This window comes from Coregonus clupeaformis, chromosome 31 (genome assembly GCF_020615455.1).
Source record: "Coregonus clupeaformis isolate EN_2021a chromosome 31, ASM2061545v1, whole genome shotgun sequence".
Classification (NCBI taxonomy): Eukaryota; Metazoa; Chordata; class Actinopteri; order Salmoniformes; family Salmonidae; genus Coregonus; species Coregonus clupeaformis.
This window is the reverse complement of record NC_059222.1, coordinates 30,008,292-30,028,422: the sequence shown is the minus strand read 5'-3', so window position 1 is coordinate 30,028,422 and position 20,131 is coordinate 30,008,292. Positions and strand designations below refer to the sequence as shown.

Below are 20,131 nucleotides of genomic sequence, written 5' to 3'. Positions count from 1 at the left end.
AATGTCTGTCTATATTGTCAATATTGTATTATCAATCAGGTATTGTGTTGTAATACTGTGTAATGTTCATATTTATATATTGTCATACAACAGTCAAAAACCAACGATAAATCGTTGGTCAAAACGTTAATTGGTACTAGAGTAGATTACACTTTATTTGATAGCTCCTTCCCACTAGGTGGCGACAACATTTCAATACAGTCCCCGTGTCGATAAATAATGTAATCTAGCCACGTAAACATTGTAGCCAAGGAACCAGAAGCAATTTAAAAGCAGCTCGCCTTTCTGAGAGTTTTGTCAGTAACATGGCAAACATACAACGGATAATTGCAGATTATTTGCGGTGTGAAATTATTTGTTTATAAATGCAATGCTAACATGCAAGATGCGCCAGAAGTATCTTAACCAGGCAGCCAGGTAAGTGGCTAACGTTATTAGGGGTGTATTCATTTATCAACTTCTGTAGTAAAACGTTTCTTAAACGGAGCAAATTGAACGAAACGTGGAGAGACCTACCTGAATTTGTCCAATGGAAACTGTCGTTTTATTGCAAATGGCGGAATGAATACACCCCTGGTGCTCACTGGATGCGAAACGTTAGCTAACTAGGTAGGTAGTGATAAACGCTACAATGTACAATTAATAAGCTAGATAATATGGTTTTGGAGGCTAACGTAGTTAAATCATTTGAAAAGGAAGAATTGATAACTGGCTCGCTAGCTAATCTTGTTCAAAGACAGTGTACTAGTTAGAGCCAGGTATCAACGTCACATCAGCACTTGTAGCTAGCTACTTTTTTTTTTAAATCAGCCTTCAAGTCCTTTTTAACATGTTTGCAGCAACATCACGTTTTGCTTTGTCATATTCTGCAGCAACATCAAGCTAGCTAAACAAAATTCCATTGTTGCAATAAAGGCTTTTTAGTTGTATGTTTTATATCATCATGTGCCATTCCCCAGGACCAATGATGAGTCACTGTGCTCCAAGAACCTATTTACCTGACAGGCCTTGACAGCACACAGGAACATCATGGAGGAAACCAAGGGAGAGCTGGTGCATCTGTGTATGGACTATCCTGAGGGTCTCTCCATATTCAAGATTCACAACCTTTACCTGAAGGCCTACAACAAGCCTCTGGATCTGGGGTGCTCAAACAGGCAAGGATAACTTCTAATATAGGCCAGGGATGGGCAATTGGGCCTAGGGGTGTACCGTCAGCTCGTTTTTCTTCCAGCCCAGCTCTAACACACCAATAGTCAACTTCTCATGGGTTAAATCAGTGTTACGAGTTGAGCTTGTATGAAAGCCTGTACACCAGAGATCATCAACTAGATTCAGCCGCAGGATAACACATTTTTTGTGTGGATTGTCAGGGGGCTAGAACGTAATTACAAATAAGACACAGCGGTTGGAACAAAAAATCTGAAATTTGGACTCAACAGACCAAAGGACAGATTTCCACCGGTTTAATGTCTGTTGCTCATGTTTCTTGGCCCAAGCAAGTCTCTTCTTATTATTGGTGTCCTTTAGTAGTGGTTTCTTTGCAACAATTTGACCATGACGGCCTGATTCACGCAGTCTCCTCTGAACAGTTGATGTTGAGATGTGTCTGTTGCTTGTACTCCGTGAAGCATTTATTTGGTCTGCAATTTGAGGCTGGTAACTCTAATGAACTTATCCTCTGCAGCAGAGGTAACTCTGGGTCTTCCTTTCCTGTGGTGGTCCTCATGAGAGCCAGTTTCATCATAGCGCTTGATGGCTTTTGCGACTGCACTTGAAACTTTCCAAGTTCTTGAAATGTTCCGGATTGACTGACCTTCATGTCTTAAAGTAATGATGGATTGTCATTTCTCTTTGCTTATTTGAGCTGTTCTTGCCATAATATGGACTTGGTCTTTTACCAAATAGGGCTATCTTCTGTATACCACCCCTACCTTGTCACAACACAACTGATTGGCTCAAACGCATTAAGAAGGAAAGAAATTCCACAAATGAACTTTTAACAAGGCACACCTGTTAATTGAAATGCATTCCAGGTGACTACATCATGAAGCTGATTGAGAGAATGCCAAGAGTGTGCAAAGCTGTCATCAAGGCAAAGGGTGGCTACTTTGAAGAATCTGAAATATAAAATATATATTTTGATTTGTTGAACACTTTTTTGGTTACTACATGATTCCATATGTTATTTCATAGTTTTGATGTCTTCACTATTATTCTACAATGTAGAAAATAGTAAAAATAAAGAAAAACCCTGGAATGAATCGGTGTGTCCAAACTTTTGACTGGTACTGTATTTCCAAAATTAAAATAACTTGGAGTTGATTTGCTAGTGTTTTTACAGTCTTATGTCTCCCCTTCCCTCCCTCAGAACTTGGGGGGCCAAATAAAATCACCCGTGGACAAAATTCGGCCTGTAGGCTGCCAGTTGGGGAACCCTGCTGTACACCTTGTAGGCCTAGCGCAAGGTTTCCCAAACTCAGGACCCCAAGGGGTGCACATTTTGTTTTTTTCCCTAGCACTACACAGCTGATTCAACTAATCATCAAGCTTTGATAATTTGAATCAGCTGTGTAGTGTTAGGGCAAAAAACGAACTGTGCACCCCTTGGCATCCAGAGGCCCGAGTTTGGGAAATGCTGGCCTAGTACCTAGCAATCCTAGCAGTTGACATTGTAGATGACAGTGTACTGATGTATAGTGTACAGATGATTATTGATCGCTCATTATCTGCTTTTTCTACCTGTATTTATTGTCTCTTTGTCTGTATATGTATAGACAGCTTTTTTTTGTATACACAGAGCAGCAACCAACATTTCCCACGGGGATAATAAAATCATTATCTTATCCCTACTCTACATTGTTACTATGGTAAATGTTCTCCCATAGGTATCATTGAAGTACAAACTTTCTAATCCTATCTTATTTCATCTTAGGTTGTTGGCACTAGAGACACTGCTGAAGACCATGCCTGACCAGCTCCGCTTCTCCTCTACTAAAGGACTGACTGTATGGCCTATCATGTCTCGTCTACAGACAACCTCCTCATCATCTTCCTCATCATTAGCATCATCGTCAGCAGCAGTTGTAGAACGTCCCACTGCACCTGAATGCTCAGCACAGGAGATCAGCAAAGGTAAGAAGTTGAGGAACGCACTGATCTGTATATGAGTGGATAAGTGAAAACAAGGATTCCACCATCCTACTTACACCAATCCATCCCTCAGATCTGTGAAAGGAAGGGCAGAAGTTGTATTTTCAAAGCAATCAAAAACAAGGAGACCTTTGATCTTACCTGACGTGTTGAATTTGATTTGTCTTTCTCTCCAGCTGTGTGCCTGAACAGGCTCAGAAGAGAGGTGCTGCACATGCTCGGCGCCATCCCTGGTGGTGTGGAGGTGCCTAAGCTGTGTGCCCGCTACAAGCAGATGTACGGCAAGCAGTTGACCCTAGGAGAATATGGGTTGGCGGGCCTCCAAGAGCTGTTTGTTGCCCTGGGGGACCAGGTGTGTGTGGAGCGACAGGACAAGATGAACTTGGTCAGGCTGAGCAGTCCTGGCGACCAGATGGAATACACGCAGCCACAGCAGGGGCCTGTACGGGAGAGGAGGAGGAGGAGGAAGAGGAGAGAGGAAGGAGAAAAAGAAGAGACTGATGTAAACAAATGCCCATCAGGAGCTCTGCTCAGGAAGACAGGTGAGGCTTTCTGTGGTTATGTTTAGAGTTGAATTGACTATGGGGCTGGGTGAATGTATGTTTTAGCACAATATTCCAAATGCCTGTTTCGCAAAAATCGTATTTTTATATGAACGTTTATGTCCTCTTGTTCTCATGTTGTCTTTTTGGTCTCGTCTCCTTCGCTCCTTCTGTGCTGTGTGCATATTCCCATTTACAAACACATACATCACGCCCCTCCCCCTGCCACTTACAACAACAAAGATGAGAGAGCACTTCTTCCTCTCTGACAAGCGGTTTCAATTCGCTATTTGCATTTAGGTTTGGTCCAACAGAATCGGTCATATGGACACAGAAACATGTTGAGACATTATTTTACTGTAATAGAGGAGAAGTTAACATTTCCAATGATACCCTTTTATGTTTCAACTACTCAAATTGCGCGCAGAGCAGACACTACTAAAAAGGGAGTGTAATTGAACATTGATTCTAGAAAATGAATGCTCAGTTTGTCATTGCGGTACTAGGTACCGGTAACAGCATTTTAGCCAAAGACTGTTATACTAGCTGTGTAGTCTGTTTTATAATTGTGCAATAAGCATAAAACACAATTTATATAAGGAATTGGCAATTTGTTCTCTCTCATTCCTAGAATGAAGGTAAGCAACCTGATTTCAACAATTGAAAACAATGTGGACAGGCAGCATGCTGTTCGAACAGTTGGAGATGGACAGAAGGGTGTGTTCATAACAATGAAACTGATCTAACTTGTTAGCTAGCAAAGAGATCAAAGTTGGCTAGACTTGAAATATAGCCTAAAGATTAGCTGGCTACTCAATAGCATTTGAGCTTGAGAGATTTATGAGACCTATGTTAATTTTCTATAATGCCTGCTACAAGAAGCTAGTCATTATTAGTGAATGTGCATTATGCATGGTTCTGGTTAAATTTGTAACAAAAAGGGTATTTCGTAGGAAAACTGGAAAGCCAGATCAGTGATTATGGCAAAAAAGCAGGTTAAACTATTTTTTGGGCTTATACTGTATATAGCCTAGGCATAATTTCACACACCCTGAATTCATTAGATTATTGCTGACTGTTTGAAATGCAGTGAATTTGACATTTAATTGTACAACAAAGCTTATTTGTGTCCGACCGCCTTGATTCGGTCTTATGTAGCAAGGTTTGAAATTGTGTTTTTTACGTTGGATAAAAGCAGAGACGCAGAGATACAAAATGGTATATCATACACTGCATTTGAGGAACAATGGGAAAGTAATTCTGCTTTGAAAGATGATAAACTTGTAACCCCACTTTTGAGAAAATTGCCCTTTTTAATGTTTTGGTACACCTACTGGAGAGCTCTTCTTTGTCTACACCCATTCATCATCGTTCACACCCTCTTAAGCCAGCCCCACCCTTCTCTATAAGGATTCACATGTGAGGTCATGTGTACAGAAAGTGTCCAGATAACGCTTACCCAGACACACTTGTCTAAATTGATGGGTCATGTGAAATAAATGCTATAACCCCCAGCCACATCTTGCTAAGTGGATGGGTCTCTACAGAAGGTGTAAATGGTACAGCAAAATGGTTACTTGCAGAGTAGCAATATCAAAAATAGTGTCAATATAAAGAAAAAAAGAACAAGTGTCAATGCCAGTAGAGAAAGAACAAAATAATATACAGTATGTACAAGAACAATATCAGTAACGATATCAGTGATACTGGTGATAGATGAGGTAGTTATATGCATACAATCAGGGGTAAAGTGGCTGAGCAGCAAGATAAAAAAATAGTAGCAGATACGTATGGCGTGTGTGTGTGTTAGGAGAGAGTCATGTGAATAGAGGCACTGCAGATAGTGCTGATGACTGGGAACTCGCCCCCAGTGATGAACTGGTCCGTCCAAACCACGCATGAACAAGGGAATCTATATTCGGAGAGCCTGTTTCTGTCCTGCCCTTGACTTTGGTGCAGGGCATGTGATGTCCATAGCCTCTTCGTCGCAAAACTCCCTGATCTTCTCAAAAATATAAGTTTGTCTAGCTGTGTCCAGTCCAGGTGGTGCTTGTACAGGCAGACCATCTATGGGAGGAAGGATGTCAGCGTTGCGCAGCAGCCAAAACCTGGTCCCGACTGAGTACGAACGCTCCTTGGTGACAACAACACCAGGCTCCAGAGCAATGAAGCTGCAAAACAGGAAATAACAAAACAAATTCAGAAGACGTTACAACCTTGCATAACATCAATTCACCTCCCAAGTTGAGATAAGAAGAATAACCTCATACAATGCAATGGAAATGATATTCACCTGAAGTGCTGGTACTGCTTGATCTGTGGCAGCGGCCTGAGGTACGGAGTCAGGTGTTGTTGCCAGCCATTGCTTTCCACCAGCACCGTTGTACCATCCTCCAGTCCAACCAGCTGTGGGATGTTGACCCCTGTCACAGTGCTGTCCTTCACAACACCAGCAATCTGTAATCCCAGGTGTCTGGAAAATACACAAATAATGTGAGATCAATAAAAGTAGTACCAATCATGTTGGAGGTAAATTAAATAATCAAAACATGTTTATGCTTTACATACTAAGTGTTGTCATCGATTCCTTGTAGATACGCCTCACCGCTGCTTTTGTCACATGAGATGGCAGCAAGCAGCTTTCCACCAAAGTGTTTGTGTTCTGGGTGGCGTCCTCGTAATACTATTGCATTATCCTCTGCGTAGTTGAAGTTCACAACTCACTGCAAGTCCTCATGCTTCAGGTATAACCTGTGCTTGCTTGGGCCAGCTCTCTTTTTATAATAATTATAATATGCCATTTAGCAGACGCTTTTATCCAAAGTGACTTACAGTCATGCGTGCATACATTATTTTTTTTGTGTATGGGTGGTCCTGGGGATCGAACCCACTACCTTGGCGTTACAAGCGCCGTGCTCTACCATCTGAGCTACAGAGGATGGGAGGCATTAGACCATTCTCCTTGTATGACTGGTGGAGGAGTCAGGCGCGTTCTACTGATGCTGAAAGACAAATTCCAGATACAAATATTTTAGCATTATTAAACAATATATGGCTGTAATCACCATCAGACACACCTGGCTAACTTGATCGGTCTTGTAATCATCTGGCGAAGGGGAGTCTTTTTGTTTAGACGTGTAGCTAAATAACGAATATAATCCCAATCCGTAGAGTATTTTATTTATTTATTTCACCTTTATTTAACCAGGTAAGCCAGTTGAGAACAAGTTCTCATTTACAACTGCGACCTGGCCAAGATAAAGCAAAGCAGTGCGATTTAAAAGCGACAACAACACAGTTACATATGGAATAAACAAAACCTACAGTCAATAACACAATAGAATATCTATATACAGTGTGTGCAAATGTAGTAAGTTATGGAGGTAAGGCAATAAATAGGCCATAGTGCAAAGTAATTACAATTTAGTATTAACACTAGAGTGGTAGATGTGCAGAAGATGATGTGCAAATAGAGATACTGGGGTGCAAATGAGCAAAATAAATAACAATGTAAATAACAATATGGGGATGAGGTAGTTGGGTGGGCTAATTACAAATGGGCTGTGTACAGGTGCAGTGATCGGTAAGCTGCTCTGACAACTGATGCTTAAAGTTAGTGAGGGAGATAAGTGTCTCCAGCTTCAGAGATTTTTGTAGTTCGTTCCAGTCATTTGCAGCAGAGAACTGGAAGGAATGGCGGCCAAAGGAGGTGTTGGCTTTGGGGATGACCAGTGAGATATACCTGCTGGAACGCATACTTCGGGTGGGTGTTGCTATGGTGACCAATGATCTAAGATAAGGCGGGGATTTGCCTAGAAGTGATTTATAGATGACCTGGAGCCAGTGGGTTTGGTGACGAATATGTAGTGAGTGCCAGCCAATGAGAGCATACAGGTCACAATGGTGGGTAGTATATGGGGCTTTGGTGACAAAATTGATGGCACTGTGATAGACTATATCCAATTTGCTGAGTAGAGTGTTGGAGGCTATTTTGTAAATGACATCGCCGAAGTCAAGGATCGGTAGGATAGTCAGTTTTACGAGGGCATGTTTAGCAGCGTGAGTGAAGGAGGCTTTGTTGCGAAATAGGAAGCCGATTCTAGATTTAACTTTGTATTGGAGATTCTTAATGTGAGTCTGGAAGGAGAGTTTACGGTCTAACCAGACACCTAGGTATTTGTAGTTGTCCACATATTCTAAGTCAGACCCACCGAGAGTAGTGATTCTAGTCGGGCGGGCGGGTGCAAGCAGCGTTCGATTGAAGAGCATGTATTTAGTTTTACTAGCGTTTAAGAGCAGTTGGAGGCCACAGAAGGAGTGTTGTATGGCATTGAAGCTCTTTTGGAGGTTTAACAGTGTCCAATGAAGGGCCAGATGTATACAAAATGGTGTCGTCTGCGTAGAGGTGGATCTGAGAGTCAGCAGCAGCAAGAGCGACATCATTGATATACGCAGAGAATAGAGTCGGCCCGAGAATTGAACCCTGTGGCACCCCCTTAGACTGCCAGAGGTCCAGACAACAGGCCCTCCGATTTGACACATTGAACTCTATCTGAGAAGTAGTTGGTGAACCAGGCGAGGCAGTCATTTGAGAAACCAAGGCTATTTAGTCTGCCAATAAGAATGCGGGCATGGGCAAGTTGCAGCGGAGGGTGCAGAGCTGGTGGCCGGGGTAGGGGTAGCCAGGTGGAAAGCATGGCCAGCCGTAGCAAAATGCTTATTGAAATTCTCGGTGGTGACAGTGTTTCCTAGCCTCAGTGCAGTGGGTAGCTAGGAGGAGGTGCTCTTATTCTCCATGGACTTTACAGTGTCCTAGCCGTCCTAGAGTACTAGCAATACAAACCGATTTGTCATAGCTAGCTAAAGTTAACCAAATAGGTTCGATGTTAGCTAGCTAACATTAGGCTATAACTAGCAATACAAATTGCTTTCTGAGATATTACTAGACAGATCATAAACGTGATGTTAGCTAGAGAGCCAGCCAGCTAACGTTAGCTAGCTAGCTAACAGTAAGCTTTAACTTGCAATGAAAACTACTTTCTGACAAAATTAGAAACTTATAATATCTGAAATTGTAGCTAGACTCTTACTTGTATACATGGATGAACGCTTTACGGCAGACTGCAACCCCTTTCATTAAATAAGACGCCCTGTGTCGTTTCCATTTTGTTTGTACAGCTTGCTTGGCCCGATCTGTCATGTCATTCTGGTTCACACTGACCGTGTGCAATGCCATAAGAATCGTCCTACTGAAAGTAGTCCATCACAACTTTTTCACAGTGACCTTTGTCGATAACGCCCGATAAATTCAGGGCAGCAATGTTATTGAGCGCACATTTGCAGTTCTCCATGGCTAACATATATTTTGGGGAAAAAACTGCAGTAGAAAGGATTACATAATGAGCAGCTCATTTTATAGACAGAAGATGCTACACAGCAGACCAATCCAAAACTAATCTCTTGGCATGTCCAGCCCATTCATTATCTCAGCCAATCATGGCTAGCGGGAAGGTTCCTGTCTTTTTCTGTGGCTAAACCAACTAGGCTCGTAATTTAACTACTTTTATTTGTATTTACAGATGACATACAACTTTGCTATTAAGGCACAAAAAAGTTCAAGTGTTCCAGAAGGCATTTCTGCCAAAAAACGCATTTTGATAAATTAAAGTAAACGTTGAAATGCCTCTCCTGTGAAGTCATGACTTGCGACATACGCCTAGTTTCCTGAAACGAGTCACATTTAGAGAAAACATTTTAAAAATTGACATATCGTGAATCGGTCAGAAGTTCGGAAAAAAAATTCCATATTTTAGACTATATCGACCAGCCCTATTTGACTGTGTTAGAAGTTCCACTTGGCCTATTGGAGCACCAGATTGCGCCATGGCCATAATGCTGTTGAGCAATGTTCCCTCTAAGCTGTGCACGCAGCTCCCCCTGGACTGCCCCGCAGAAAAAACATCAGTCCGCGCAGAGAATCATGAGATTGAACTTCAATCAACATTCTGGAGTTTTCCCCCTTAGTTAACACTGTCAACGTTTCCCTTTACTGTGGGAATTGTGATCGGATCAACGCAATATTAGCCACTTTTTCAATGCAAGATACTAAAACAAAACGGATTATGCAAGACTTAGTATGCAAAACTAACTGTGCAAGAGTTTGTTGTAGGCAGAACACATCGGAGTAGGATTCTATTGGATTGACCGGCATGACTCAGGCCCGTACTCTACACAGACCGGTGTGCCATATCCAATCAGAGCTGCAGTAGGCTTATATGCAAATAGACCATTGCCATAATGGATCTGTGCCATTCACTTTCAACTGGACTGTGTTTTCAGCATGAACGGTCGTGAGGGATGCGCTTGTGTTGATCAAAGCGAGAGCTGCATGTAGCCACGTGTCTACATTTGTTCATATTCTTTTCTAGTGAGTGAGTTATTATCCCAGTTATAGATAATTTGTAGTCATCAATGGGGGAGGGATTGCTTCTTACAAGAGCACAAAACGTGTACATTTCTAGACGTCTTTGAAAATAGTTGGTAAAACGTTTTTTTGTATTTTTTGTATTTTGAGACGGGCTTGAATAAGCTAAGTAGCCAATAGGCTGAGGGTAGCATAATTTGTCTGATTCTCTGTAATAAGTGGTTTCTTGCATCGAACAACACAACTTTTTCAGTCACCACCTTGTCTGATGTGGATGAACAGGTTCATGTAAAGTCTCATGGAATGTAGGCCTACATTGAACACCACACATTGGCTTCTACTGGGGGCTTGAATGATAGAACAGCTATTTCCATGTTATGGGATGCATTTTCTCTGTTTTTTTTAGTTGGTAGGCCACTCTGGTAGGTCTACATTATCATCCACAGTAACCTACTTGACCACTGTCTGAAACTGTAACTTAAAGCAGGTACAGCCTTAGTGTGCATGGTAAACGCATGCTGGAAGTTGCACAGAATTTTCACAATGTTCAAGTTTGCTCTCAGCAGACCTGCAATTTGCTCAGTGCCGAAAACAATTAGAGGGAACATTGTTGTTGAGTCTTTTCCACTGTATGAACCCTACACGTTTATATTGGGAGCTGCTAGGCCTAGGGGACGGGAATAGGGGCTGGCCATTCTATAGTCAAGGTTCTCTGTGTTAAATGGAATAGAATAGGAAGAGGCCTGAAAACCAAGTGTACATGGCAGCACATGTGCGCACACACACATAAAAACAAGCCTCTGGTTTCTGCAAGCACGGTCACATGACTTCCCTGGTAACAGCTCAGATGAGATCAGCTGTAGCAGACCAGGAAACCGAAACTCAAGGCTTGGATCAATCCCTCCCTCCTCCCATCCTCTCTTCTCTTCACTCACGTCATCCCTCACTCTCCTGTTTTCTGTTCTGTTTTCCTCTATTGCTTAGTCACCATCATCCCTAATCCCATTCCAACATCTAGCCAATATACATCATAAACATAATTACTACACAGATAAGATACTGGAGTAACGTGTCCTGTGTTTTACTGTATTGTGTCTCCTGTTGTTACAGTTTAACATCTGCCTAGGGACTGTATGCAAATCCACTTAATAGCGAATCTGGGTGCAACACGCAAGTTATGTATGCCAACATGGTCCCTGACTATTTAAAAATACACTGAAAAAGAGGCAAAACAAGGTATTGAAAATAACATTTGAAACTAGTCCTGATGTGTGTGCCAACCATCTGTGAGTGGTAAAAACAAGTCTGGTGGCTGGTTTCTGTCTCTCCTTCCTGGAATACCAGAGTCAGACACTAATGACTCTGTTCTCAGCTGATCACTGCTTTACTTTCTGTTTCTTTTCTCCTGTGAGCTGCTATGATTGGTCGATTGTCAGATGGGGAGAGGGAGGAGGGGGAGGTTTAAAGGATGAGAGAAGGGTGCAGGGAACCATTTTGCCTCAAGCATAACAAAGTTCAGACTGAAGTATATTATATTTACCTGTACATCGACAATCAAAACAACCATTTGGTAAGGTGACATTTTCCTTATAGGTTTGACTTGTCAATGAGGATAGCTGTTGTTAAAGGGATACTTCCCCAGTCAGGTGAACTTGTATGTCTGTGTGTCCTGTATGAAGGGAGTTAGAGGTAGCTTTATGATCCAATGCTAACTTGTTTTGGTTAATTTAATATTCTGTGACCTGAGTATTTTAACAAAAATGTTGGAGACAAAAATGTTTAGCTGCCCCTTTAAGATTACCTTGGTAACCGGGCCACTCAGTCATCACATGTCACTAGTAGAGGCCAATTATGTATCATTTTGCTAGCAGTGGGAGCAAACTCAAACATTGAAAAGAAACCTAGCTTGTGAACAAAACCAATTTTAATAGTCAAGAAACACCTGGACAAATTCTCACTTTAGTAGACTTTTGAGTAAATTAGACCAAGTTTTATGCGAGGTGGGGTAGCTATAACGTTAGGATTCAGATTTCTTTGTGCATTTGCAGATATGTAACAAAACGGCAGAAATACTTTGAAAATAGCTACTGCAGCATTTATTTAGCTATAAATCACAACTCGTACTTGTGCCCATACTTGAATATTTTTATTAAATGCTCACACTGTAGAGCCCGGAGTGTTACCACATGCCAATGTGGCAGGTGAATTTGAAATTCTTACCCGCAAATGCTAAAATCTACCCATGTTTGGCGGGTGTTAATTTTAGGCCCTGTCTATCATATACAGTGGGGGAAAAAGTATTTAGTCAGCCACCAATTGTGCAAGTTCTCCCACTTAAAAAGATGAGAGAGGCCTGTAATTTTCATCATAGGTACACGTCAACTATGACAGACAAAATGAGGAAAAAAATCCAGAAAATCACATTGTAGGATTTTTAATGAATTTATTTGCAAATTATGGTGGAAAATAAGTATTTGGTCAATAACAAAAGTTTCTCAATACTTTGTTATACACCCTTTGTTGGCAATGACACAGGTCAAACGTTTTCTGTAAGTCTTCACAAGGTTTTCACACACTGTTGCTGGTATTTTAGCCCATTCCTCCATGCAGATCTCCTCTAGAGCAGTGATGTTTTGGGGCTGTCGCTGGGCAACACAGACTTTCAACTCCCTCCAAAGATTTTATATGGGGTTGAGATCTGGAGACTGGCTAGGCCACTCCAGGACCTTGAAATGCTTCTTACGAAGCCACTCCTTCGTTGCCCGGGTGGTGTGTTTGGGATCATTGTCATGCTGAAAGACCCAGCCACGTTTCATCTTCAATGCCCTTGCTGATGGAAGGAGGTTTTCACTCAAAATCTCACGATACATGGCCCCATTCATTCTTTCCTTTACACGGATCAGTCGTCCTGGTCCCTTTGCAGAAAAACAGCCCCAAAGCATGATGTTTCCACCCCCATGCTTCACAGTAGGTATGGTGTTCTTTGGATGTAACTCAGCATTCTTTGTCCTCCAAACACGACGAGTTGAGTTTTTACCAAAAAGTTCTATTTTGGTTTCATCTGACCATATGACATTCTCCCAATCCTCTTCTGGATCATCCAAATGCACTCTAGCAAACTTCAGACGGGCCTGGACATGTACTGGCTTAAGCAGGGGGACGCGTCTGGCACAGCAGGATTTGAGTCCCTGGCGGCGTAGTGTGTTACTGATGGTAGGCTTTGTTACTTTGGTCCCAGCTCTCTGCAGGTCATTCACTAGGTCCCCCGTGTGGTTCTGGGATTTTTGCTCACCGTTGTTGTGATCATTTTGACCCCACGGGGTGAGATCTTGCGTGGAGCCCCAGATCGAGGGAGATTATCAGTGGTCTTGTATGTCTTCCATTTCCTAATAATTGCTCCCACAGTTGATTTCTTCAAACCAAGCTGCTTACCTATTGCAGATTCAGTCTTCCCAGCCTGGTGCAGGTCTACAATTTTGTTTCTGGTGTCCTTTGACAGCTCTTTGGTCTTGGCCATAGTGGAGTTTGGAGTGTGACTGTTTGAGGTTGTGGACAGGTGTCTTTTATACTGATAACAAGTTCAAACAGGTGCCATTAATACAGGTAACGAGTGGAGGACAGAGGAGCCTCTTAAAGAAGAAGTTACAGGTCTGTGAGTGCCAGAAATCTTGCTTGTTTTGTAGGTGACCAAATACTTATTTTCCACCATAATTAAAAATCCTACAATGTGATTTTCTGGATTTTTTTTCTCAATTTGTCTGTCATAGTTGACGTGAACCTATGATGAAAATTACAGGCCTCTCTCATCTTTTTAAGTGGGAGAACTTGCACAATTGGTGGCTGACTAAATACTTTTTTCCCCCACTGTACTTCTAGTTATTGCGCAAACGCTAGTTAGCAATTGCTCTAGCACTAGTTAGCAACTTCCTTCAAACTGCACGCTGAGACATAAACATGGTATGCATGAATTCATCTGACATTGGGGAAGTACAGCTGAAGTCGGAGGTTTACATACACCTTAGCCAAATACATTTAAACTCAGTTTTTCACAATTCCTGACATTTAATCCCAGTAAAAATTCCCTGTTTTAGGTCAGTTAGGATCAGCACTTTATTTTAAGAATGTGAAATAGCAGATTTATTTAAGCTTTTATTTCTTTCATCACATTCCTAGTGGGTCAGAAGTTTACATACACTCAATTAGTATTTGGTAGCATTGCCTTTAAATTGCTTAACTTGGGTCAAATGTTTCGGGTAGCCTTCCACAAGCTTCCCACAATAAGTTGGGTGAATTTTGGCCCATTCCTCCTGACAGAGCTGGTGTAACTGAGTCAGGTTTGTAGGCCTCCTTGCTCGCACACGCTTTTTCAGTTCTGCCCACATTTTCTATAGGATTGAGGTCAGGGCTTTGTGATGGCCACTCCAATACCTTGACTTTGTTGTCCTTAAGCCATTTTGCCACAACTTTGGAAGTATGCTTGGGGTCATTGTCCATTTGGAAGACCCATTTGTGACCAAGCTTTAACTTCCTGACTGATGTCTTGAGATGTTGCTTCAATATCTCCACATAATTTTCCTTCCTCATGATGCCATCTATTTTGTGAAGTGCACCAGTCCCTCCTGCAGCAAAGCACCCCCACAGCATGATGCTGCCACACCCGTGCTACACGGTTGGGATGGTGTTCTTCGGCTTGCAACCTACCCCCTTCTTCCTCCAAACATAACGATGGTCATTATGGCCAAACAGTTATATTTTTGTTTCATCAGACCAGAGGACATGTCTCCAAAAAGTACAATCTTTGTCCCCATGTGCAGTTGCAAACCGTAGTCTGGCTTTTTTATGGCGGTTTTGGAGCAGTGGCTTCTTCCTTGCTGAGCAGCCTTTCAGTTTGTCGATATAGGACTCGTTTTACTGTGGATATAGATATTTTTGTACCTGTTTCCTCCAGCATCTTCACAAGGTCCTTTGCGGTTGTTCTGGGATTGATTAGCACTTTTCGCACCAAAGTACGTTCATCTCTAGGAGACAGAACGCGTCTCCTTCCTGAGCGGTATGACTGCTGCGTGGTCCCATGGTGTTTATACTTGCGTACTATTGTTTGTACAGATGAATGTGGTACCTTGAGGTGTTTGGAAATTGCTTCCAAGGATGAACCAGACTTGTGGAGGTCTACAATTGTTTTTCTGAGGTCTTGGCTGATTTCTTTTGATTTTCCCTTGATGTCAAGCAAAGAGGCACTGAGTTTGAAGGTAGGCCTTGAAATACATCCACAGGTACACCTCCAATTGACTCAAATGATGTCAATTAGCCTATCAGAAGCTTCTAAATCCATGATATAATTTTCTGGAATTTTCCAAGCTGTTTAAAGGCACAGTCAATTTAGTGTATGTAAACTTCTGATCCACTGGAATTGTGATACAGTGAATTATAAGTGGATTAATCTGTCTGTAAACAATTTTTGAAAAAATTACTTGTGTCATGCAAGAAATTTGTGGAGTGGTTGAAAAAACAAGTTTTAATGACTCCTACCTAAGTGTATGTAAACTTCCGACTTCAAAGGGCCTCATTGCCAAAATGCTGAAGTTTCCCTTTAAAATGTTCACTTCCTCTCTATGCTTATCACGTTTAAATGTTTTACAAGTTAAATATTTTGGCTGATATTAATAACTTTGAGCGCAAGTTTAAAGCTGGACTGCTTTTTATCTAGCTAATTGATGTACATATTCAATGGGATATTCTGGGTTCTTGTTGGGACCTTTAAACTCAGGTACTGTGTGTAAGATAACAGTTTGAAATGTCTGAGTCATGAGATTGCTTCACTCTTTTACCAAAGGTCTTATGTTATTACCTGCTATTACACTGCACACTCCACCCAGACTGAGTGATACAAGCATTATCTAAAATGTTCCTTGTGTTTGCATTGATACTGACCTAACTTCCTGTGTGTGTGTGTGTGTGTGTTTTAGCGATGTCGGAGACTGAGAAGGTCCAGAGGGACATCCTGTCCCTGGTGGAGCAGCACCCAGAGGGAATCCCCCTGAATAAGCTGACGGTGGCCTACAGCCAGAAGTACCACCGCAACCTCACCCTGTCCTCCCTGGGCTTCAGCTCCAAATCTAGCCTGGTGGCCTCTCTGGACGGGGAGCTCTGTGTGGACGGGGACCTAGTCTTCCATAGGACCCATAGAGGAGCTGCTGGAGCTCCAGCACAGGCAGGGGGAGACCAGGTTAATAACATACCCCACAGACCTCGGTCTGGGAAGGACCCACCATCGAGGACCCTCACCCCCAGAGCTGTACCACTGAAAACCCCACCTCCGTCTACTGCCCCGATCAGCTGTGGTTCTGGGTCTGATCCCCTACAACCGGCCCCAGGCTCTTGCTATGGGCATCCCCCAAGCTCGGGGTCCTCCATTGGGGCTACCTGTCCTTCTATTCCCCCCTCTGCTGTCCCTCGCTCCTCCCCTCTCCTCTCCTTCTCCAGCACAGTGAAAGAGAATGAAGAGGTGACTCAGGAAGAGCTACTAGACAGAGTTAGAGAAGTATGTTATTTTTCATGATGTTTTCGTTTTGAAAGTTGTTTCTGTTTTATTATATTATCTCTCTAGGCCGTTGCTGGAAAGAGATTATTGTTGTTAGAATTGCCTGGTATAAATAAGGGTTAAAAATCATACTTATTTCTTAAAAACATACTGTTCTCAAATCTGTTGTTCTGAATGTTGCTTTTTGTATTGTAAAGTGGTTGGTGTATTGTTTTGAGTGCACGTTTAAATAAAGCTTGATTGGATGTGATGTAGGTGATAAAGGTGTACCCCCCTGCCGCCACAACCGTCGTCCAGCTACAGAACGGCTACTTCCTGCGCTTTGGGAAGCCACTTCCTCTCCAGCAGTACAGGTCTCTGTACGACAACCATGAGAAACGACCTGCAGCACCCTGCTCAGCTGTAGACCAGGGAAAGACCGGAGCAGAGAAACCAGCAGGTAGAGAGACCATCATAACTCATAATGTTAAGAAGTTGTAGCTGAGCAGCTGCCATGCTGGCTGGTTCAATATTGACTGTATATGTTGAAATGACCTTGCAATTGAACTGTTAACTCAGATTTGACCCATTTAACTATCTGTCTCTCTCAGCCACTCCAAAGAAGACCGAGAGTGAGGAACAATCTGCCCCTTCCACACCCCTGAACAACGGATACATACGGGGCCGGGTGCGCTCTAAAACAAGGTCCCCCCTGCTACAAACAACGTCACCAATTCCATCCTCGTCCCCGTTACTCTCCCAGCCCCCCGTCACGCCCCAAACCCCCCAGCCTGGTACCTCCGCGTCGGACTCTGACTTCCCAGCGCTGAAAGCGGAGCTGAGGATGACCAAAGCCCAAGAGCGGAGGCTGCTAGCTGTGGGACAGAGGGAAGGAAACTCCCCTGTCTTCAGAGAGGCCTACCAGGCCCAGCTCAGGGAAGTGCATGGGGCTAACGTGCGAGCTGTGGAGGCGCAGGCTGAGGCTGAGGAGGAGGAGGAAGATGGGATGAGGAGGAGGAGGAGGAAGAAGGCTCTGGATCCTGAGGCGGTGAACAGTCTGGTGGAGGACGTCATACGAGACATCGCAGCCGAGGGAGAACTTGTCACCAGAGAGAAGGTGACAATCTTTCCCCACTCCCCTTATTTACCTGGAATTACAACACACACAAAACACTACAATTTATTTTCAAGAGGCACCACCTAGTGGACGCTTTGGGATATTCTGCTGTCACTCCAGCCTCTTTCTCTGCTTCTCAACCTACAGTGAGGAGAAAAAAGTATTTGATCCCCTGCTGATTTTGTACGTTTGCCCACAGACAGACATGATCAGTCTATAATTTTAATGGTAGGTTTATTTGAACAGTGAGAGACAGAATAACAACAACAAAATCCAGAAAAACGCATGTCAAAAATGTTATACATTCATTTGCATTTTAATGAGGGAAATAAGTATTTGACCCCTCTGCAAAACATGACTTAGTACTTGGTGGCAAAACCCTTGTTGGCAATCAGAGGTCAGACGTTTCTTGAAGTTGCCCACCAGGTTTGCACACATCTCAGGAGGAATTTTGTCCCACTCCTCTTTGCAGATCTTCTCCAAGTCATTAAGGTTTCTAGCCTGACGTTTGGCAACTCGAACCTTCAGCTCCCTCCACAGATTATCTATGGGATTAAGGTCTGGAGACTGGCTAGGCCACTCCAGGACCTTAATGTGCTTCTTCTTGAGCCACTCCTTTGTTGCCTTGGCTGTGTGTTTTGGGTCATTGTCATGCTGGAATACCCATCCACGACCCATTTTTAATGCCCTGGCTGAGGGAAGGAGGTTCTCACCCAAGATTTGACGGTACATGGCCCCGTCCATCGTCCCTTTGATGCGGTGAAGTTGTCCTGTCCCCTTAGCAGAAAAACACCCCAAAGCATAATGTTTCCACCTCCATGTTTGACGGTGGGGATGGTGTTCTTGGGGTCATAGGCAGCATTCATCCTCCTCCAAACACGGCGAGTTGAGTTGATGCCAAAGACCTCGATTTTGGTCTCATCTGACCACAACACTTTCACCCAGTTCTCCTCTGAATCATTCAGATGTTCATTGGCAAACTTCAGACGGGCCTGTATATGTGCTTTCTTGAGCAGGGGGACCTTGCGGGCGCTGCAGGATTTCAGTCCTTCACGGCATAGTGTGTTACCAATTGTTTTCTTGGTGACTATGGTCCCAGCTTCCTTGAGATCATTGACAGGATCCTCCCGTGTAGTTCTGGGCTGATTCCTCACCGTTCTCATGATCATTGCAACTCCACGAGGTGAGATCTTGCATGGAGCCCCAGGCAGAGGGAGATTGACAGTTATTTTGTGTTTCTTCCATTTGCGAATAATCGCACCAACTGTTGTCACCTTCTCACCAAGCTGCTTGGCGATGGTCTTGTAGCCCATTCCAGCGTTGTGTAGGTCTACAATCTTGTCCCTGACATCCTTGGAGAGCTCTTTGGTCTTGGCCATGGTGGAGAGTTTGGAATTTGATTGATTGCTTCTGTGGACAGGTGTCTTTTATACAGGTAACAAGCTGAGATTAGGAGCACTCCCTTTAAGAGTGTGCTCCTAATCTCAGCTCGTTACCTGTATAAAAGACACCTGGGTGCCAGAATTCTTTCTGATTGAGAGGGGGTCAAATACTTATTTCCCTCATTAAAATGCAAATCAATTGATAACATTTTTGACATGTGTTTTTCAGGATTTTTTTGTTGTTATTCTGTCTCTCACTGTTCAAATAAACCTACCATTAAAATTATAGACTGATCATGTCTTTGTCAGTGAGTGGGCAAACGTACAAAATCAGCAGGGGATCAAATACTTTTTTCCCTCACTGTAGGTCCCAGCAGGCCGTTTTCCAACTTGCCTTTTGTTGTGTTCTTGGGATGGTTTTAACCCCTTCCTCCCTGTTCTGTCCTGTGCCCAGGTGATCTCCAGGGTGTGCAGGCTGATGCAGATCCCCTCTCTGGAGGCAGGCAGGATAGACCTCCGCTGGCAGATACCAGCTCTTAATGACCTGCAACGCACCCTTCGAGAGATCAACATGTTCATAGAGGTCAGGATGCTCACACACACACAAAGCACCTGCAACACACTTTCAAATCAACATGTTCAGTTTGCACACATACGCACGTTCAGTTTTTAAACTGAAGAATCGGATCATTAACTGGCGTGTATCCATATCTCTCTCAGTCTGCAGAGGCTGTGAATGCGACGTGTACCCTGTATGAGTTGGGTCAGAACCTGGCTGGTCTGAAGAACAAGAAGCGTTTTGAGGAGCTGAACCTGGGGCCGCTGTGTAAACTGCCTCTCATCCATCGCATGTTCAAGATAGACAGCAACACCAAGGACGAGGACATTCACCAAATAGAGACTGTTGACATACTGAGGGTAAGAGAGACATTGAACACATAGATACTGTGGACATATTGAGGGCAAGAGAGACACTCCTAGAGAGACATTCAC

At 43.2% G+C, this 20,131-nt stretch overlaps 1 protein-coding gene across 3 annotated transcripts in view; it reads left to right on the top strand.

Annotated features, from left to right (window-relative positions):
• The first annotated feature begins 25 nt into the window (after positions 1-25).
• The window catches only part of wu:fj29h11 (protein NO VEIN), a 62,880-nt gene continuing 42,774 nt past the window's right edge, over positions 26-20,131 (top strand). For 2 of the 3 annotated variants that reach the window (XM_041858723.1, XM_041858722.1), the window contains exons 1-9: positions 26-417; positions 960-1,157; positions 2,936-3,135; positions 3,330-3,695; positions 16,086-16,660; positions 16,916-17,099; positions 17,251-17,756; positions 19,593-19,721; positions 19,859-20,056. In XM_041858723.1, coding sequence (XP_041714657.1) covers positions 1,030-1,157; positions 2,936-3,135; positions 3,330-3,695; positions 16,086-16,660; positions 16,916-17,099; positions 17,251-17,756; positions 19,593-19,721; positions 19,859-20,056 — 2,286 coding nt within the window. In that variant the 5' untranslated portion in view covers positions 26-417; positions 960-1,029. Of the gene's footprint in view, positions 418-959; positions 1,158-2,935; positions 3,136-3,329; positions 3,696-11,601; positions 11,690-16,085; positions 16,661-16,915; positions 17,100-17,250; positions 17,757-19,592; positions 19,722-19,858; positions 20,057-20,131 lie in introns of those variants that run through there. The other variant, XM_041858724.1, reaches the window with a different exon arrangement.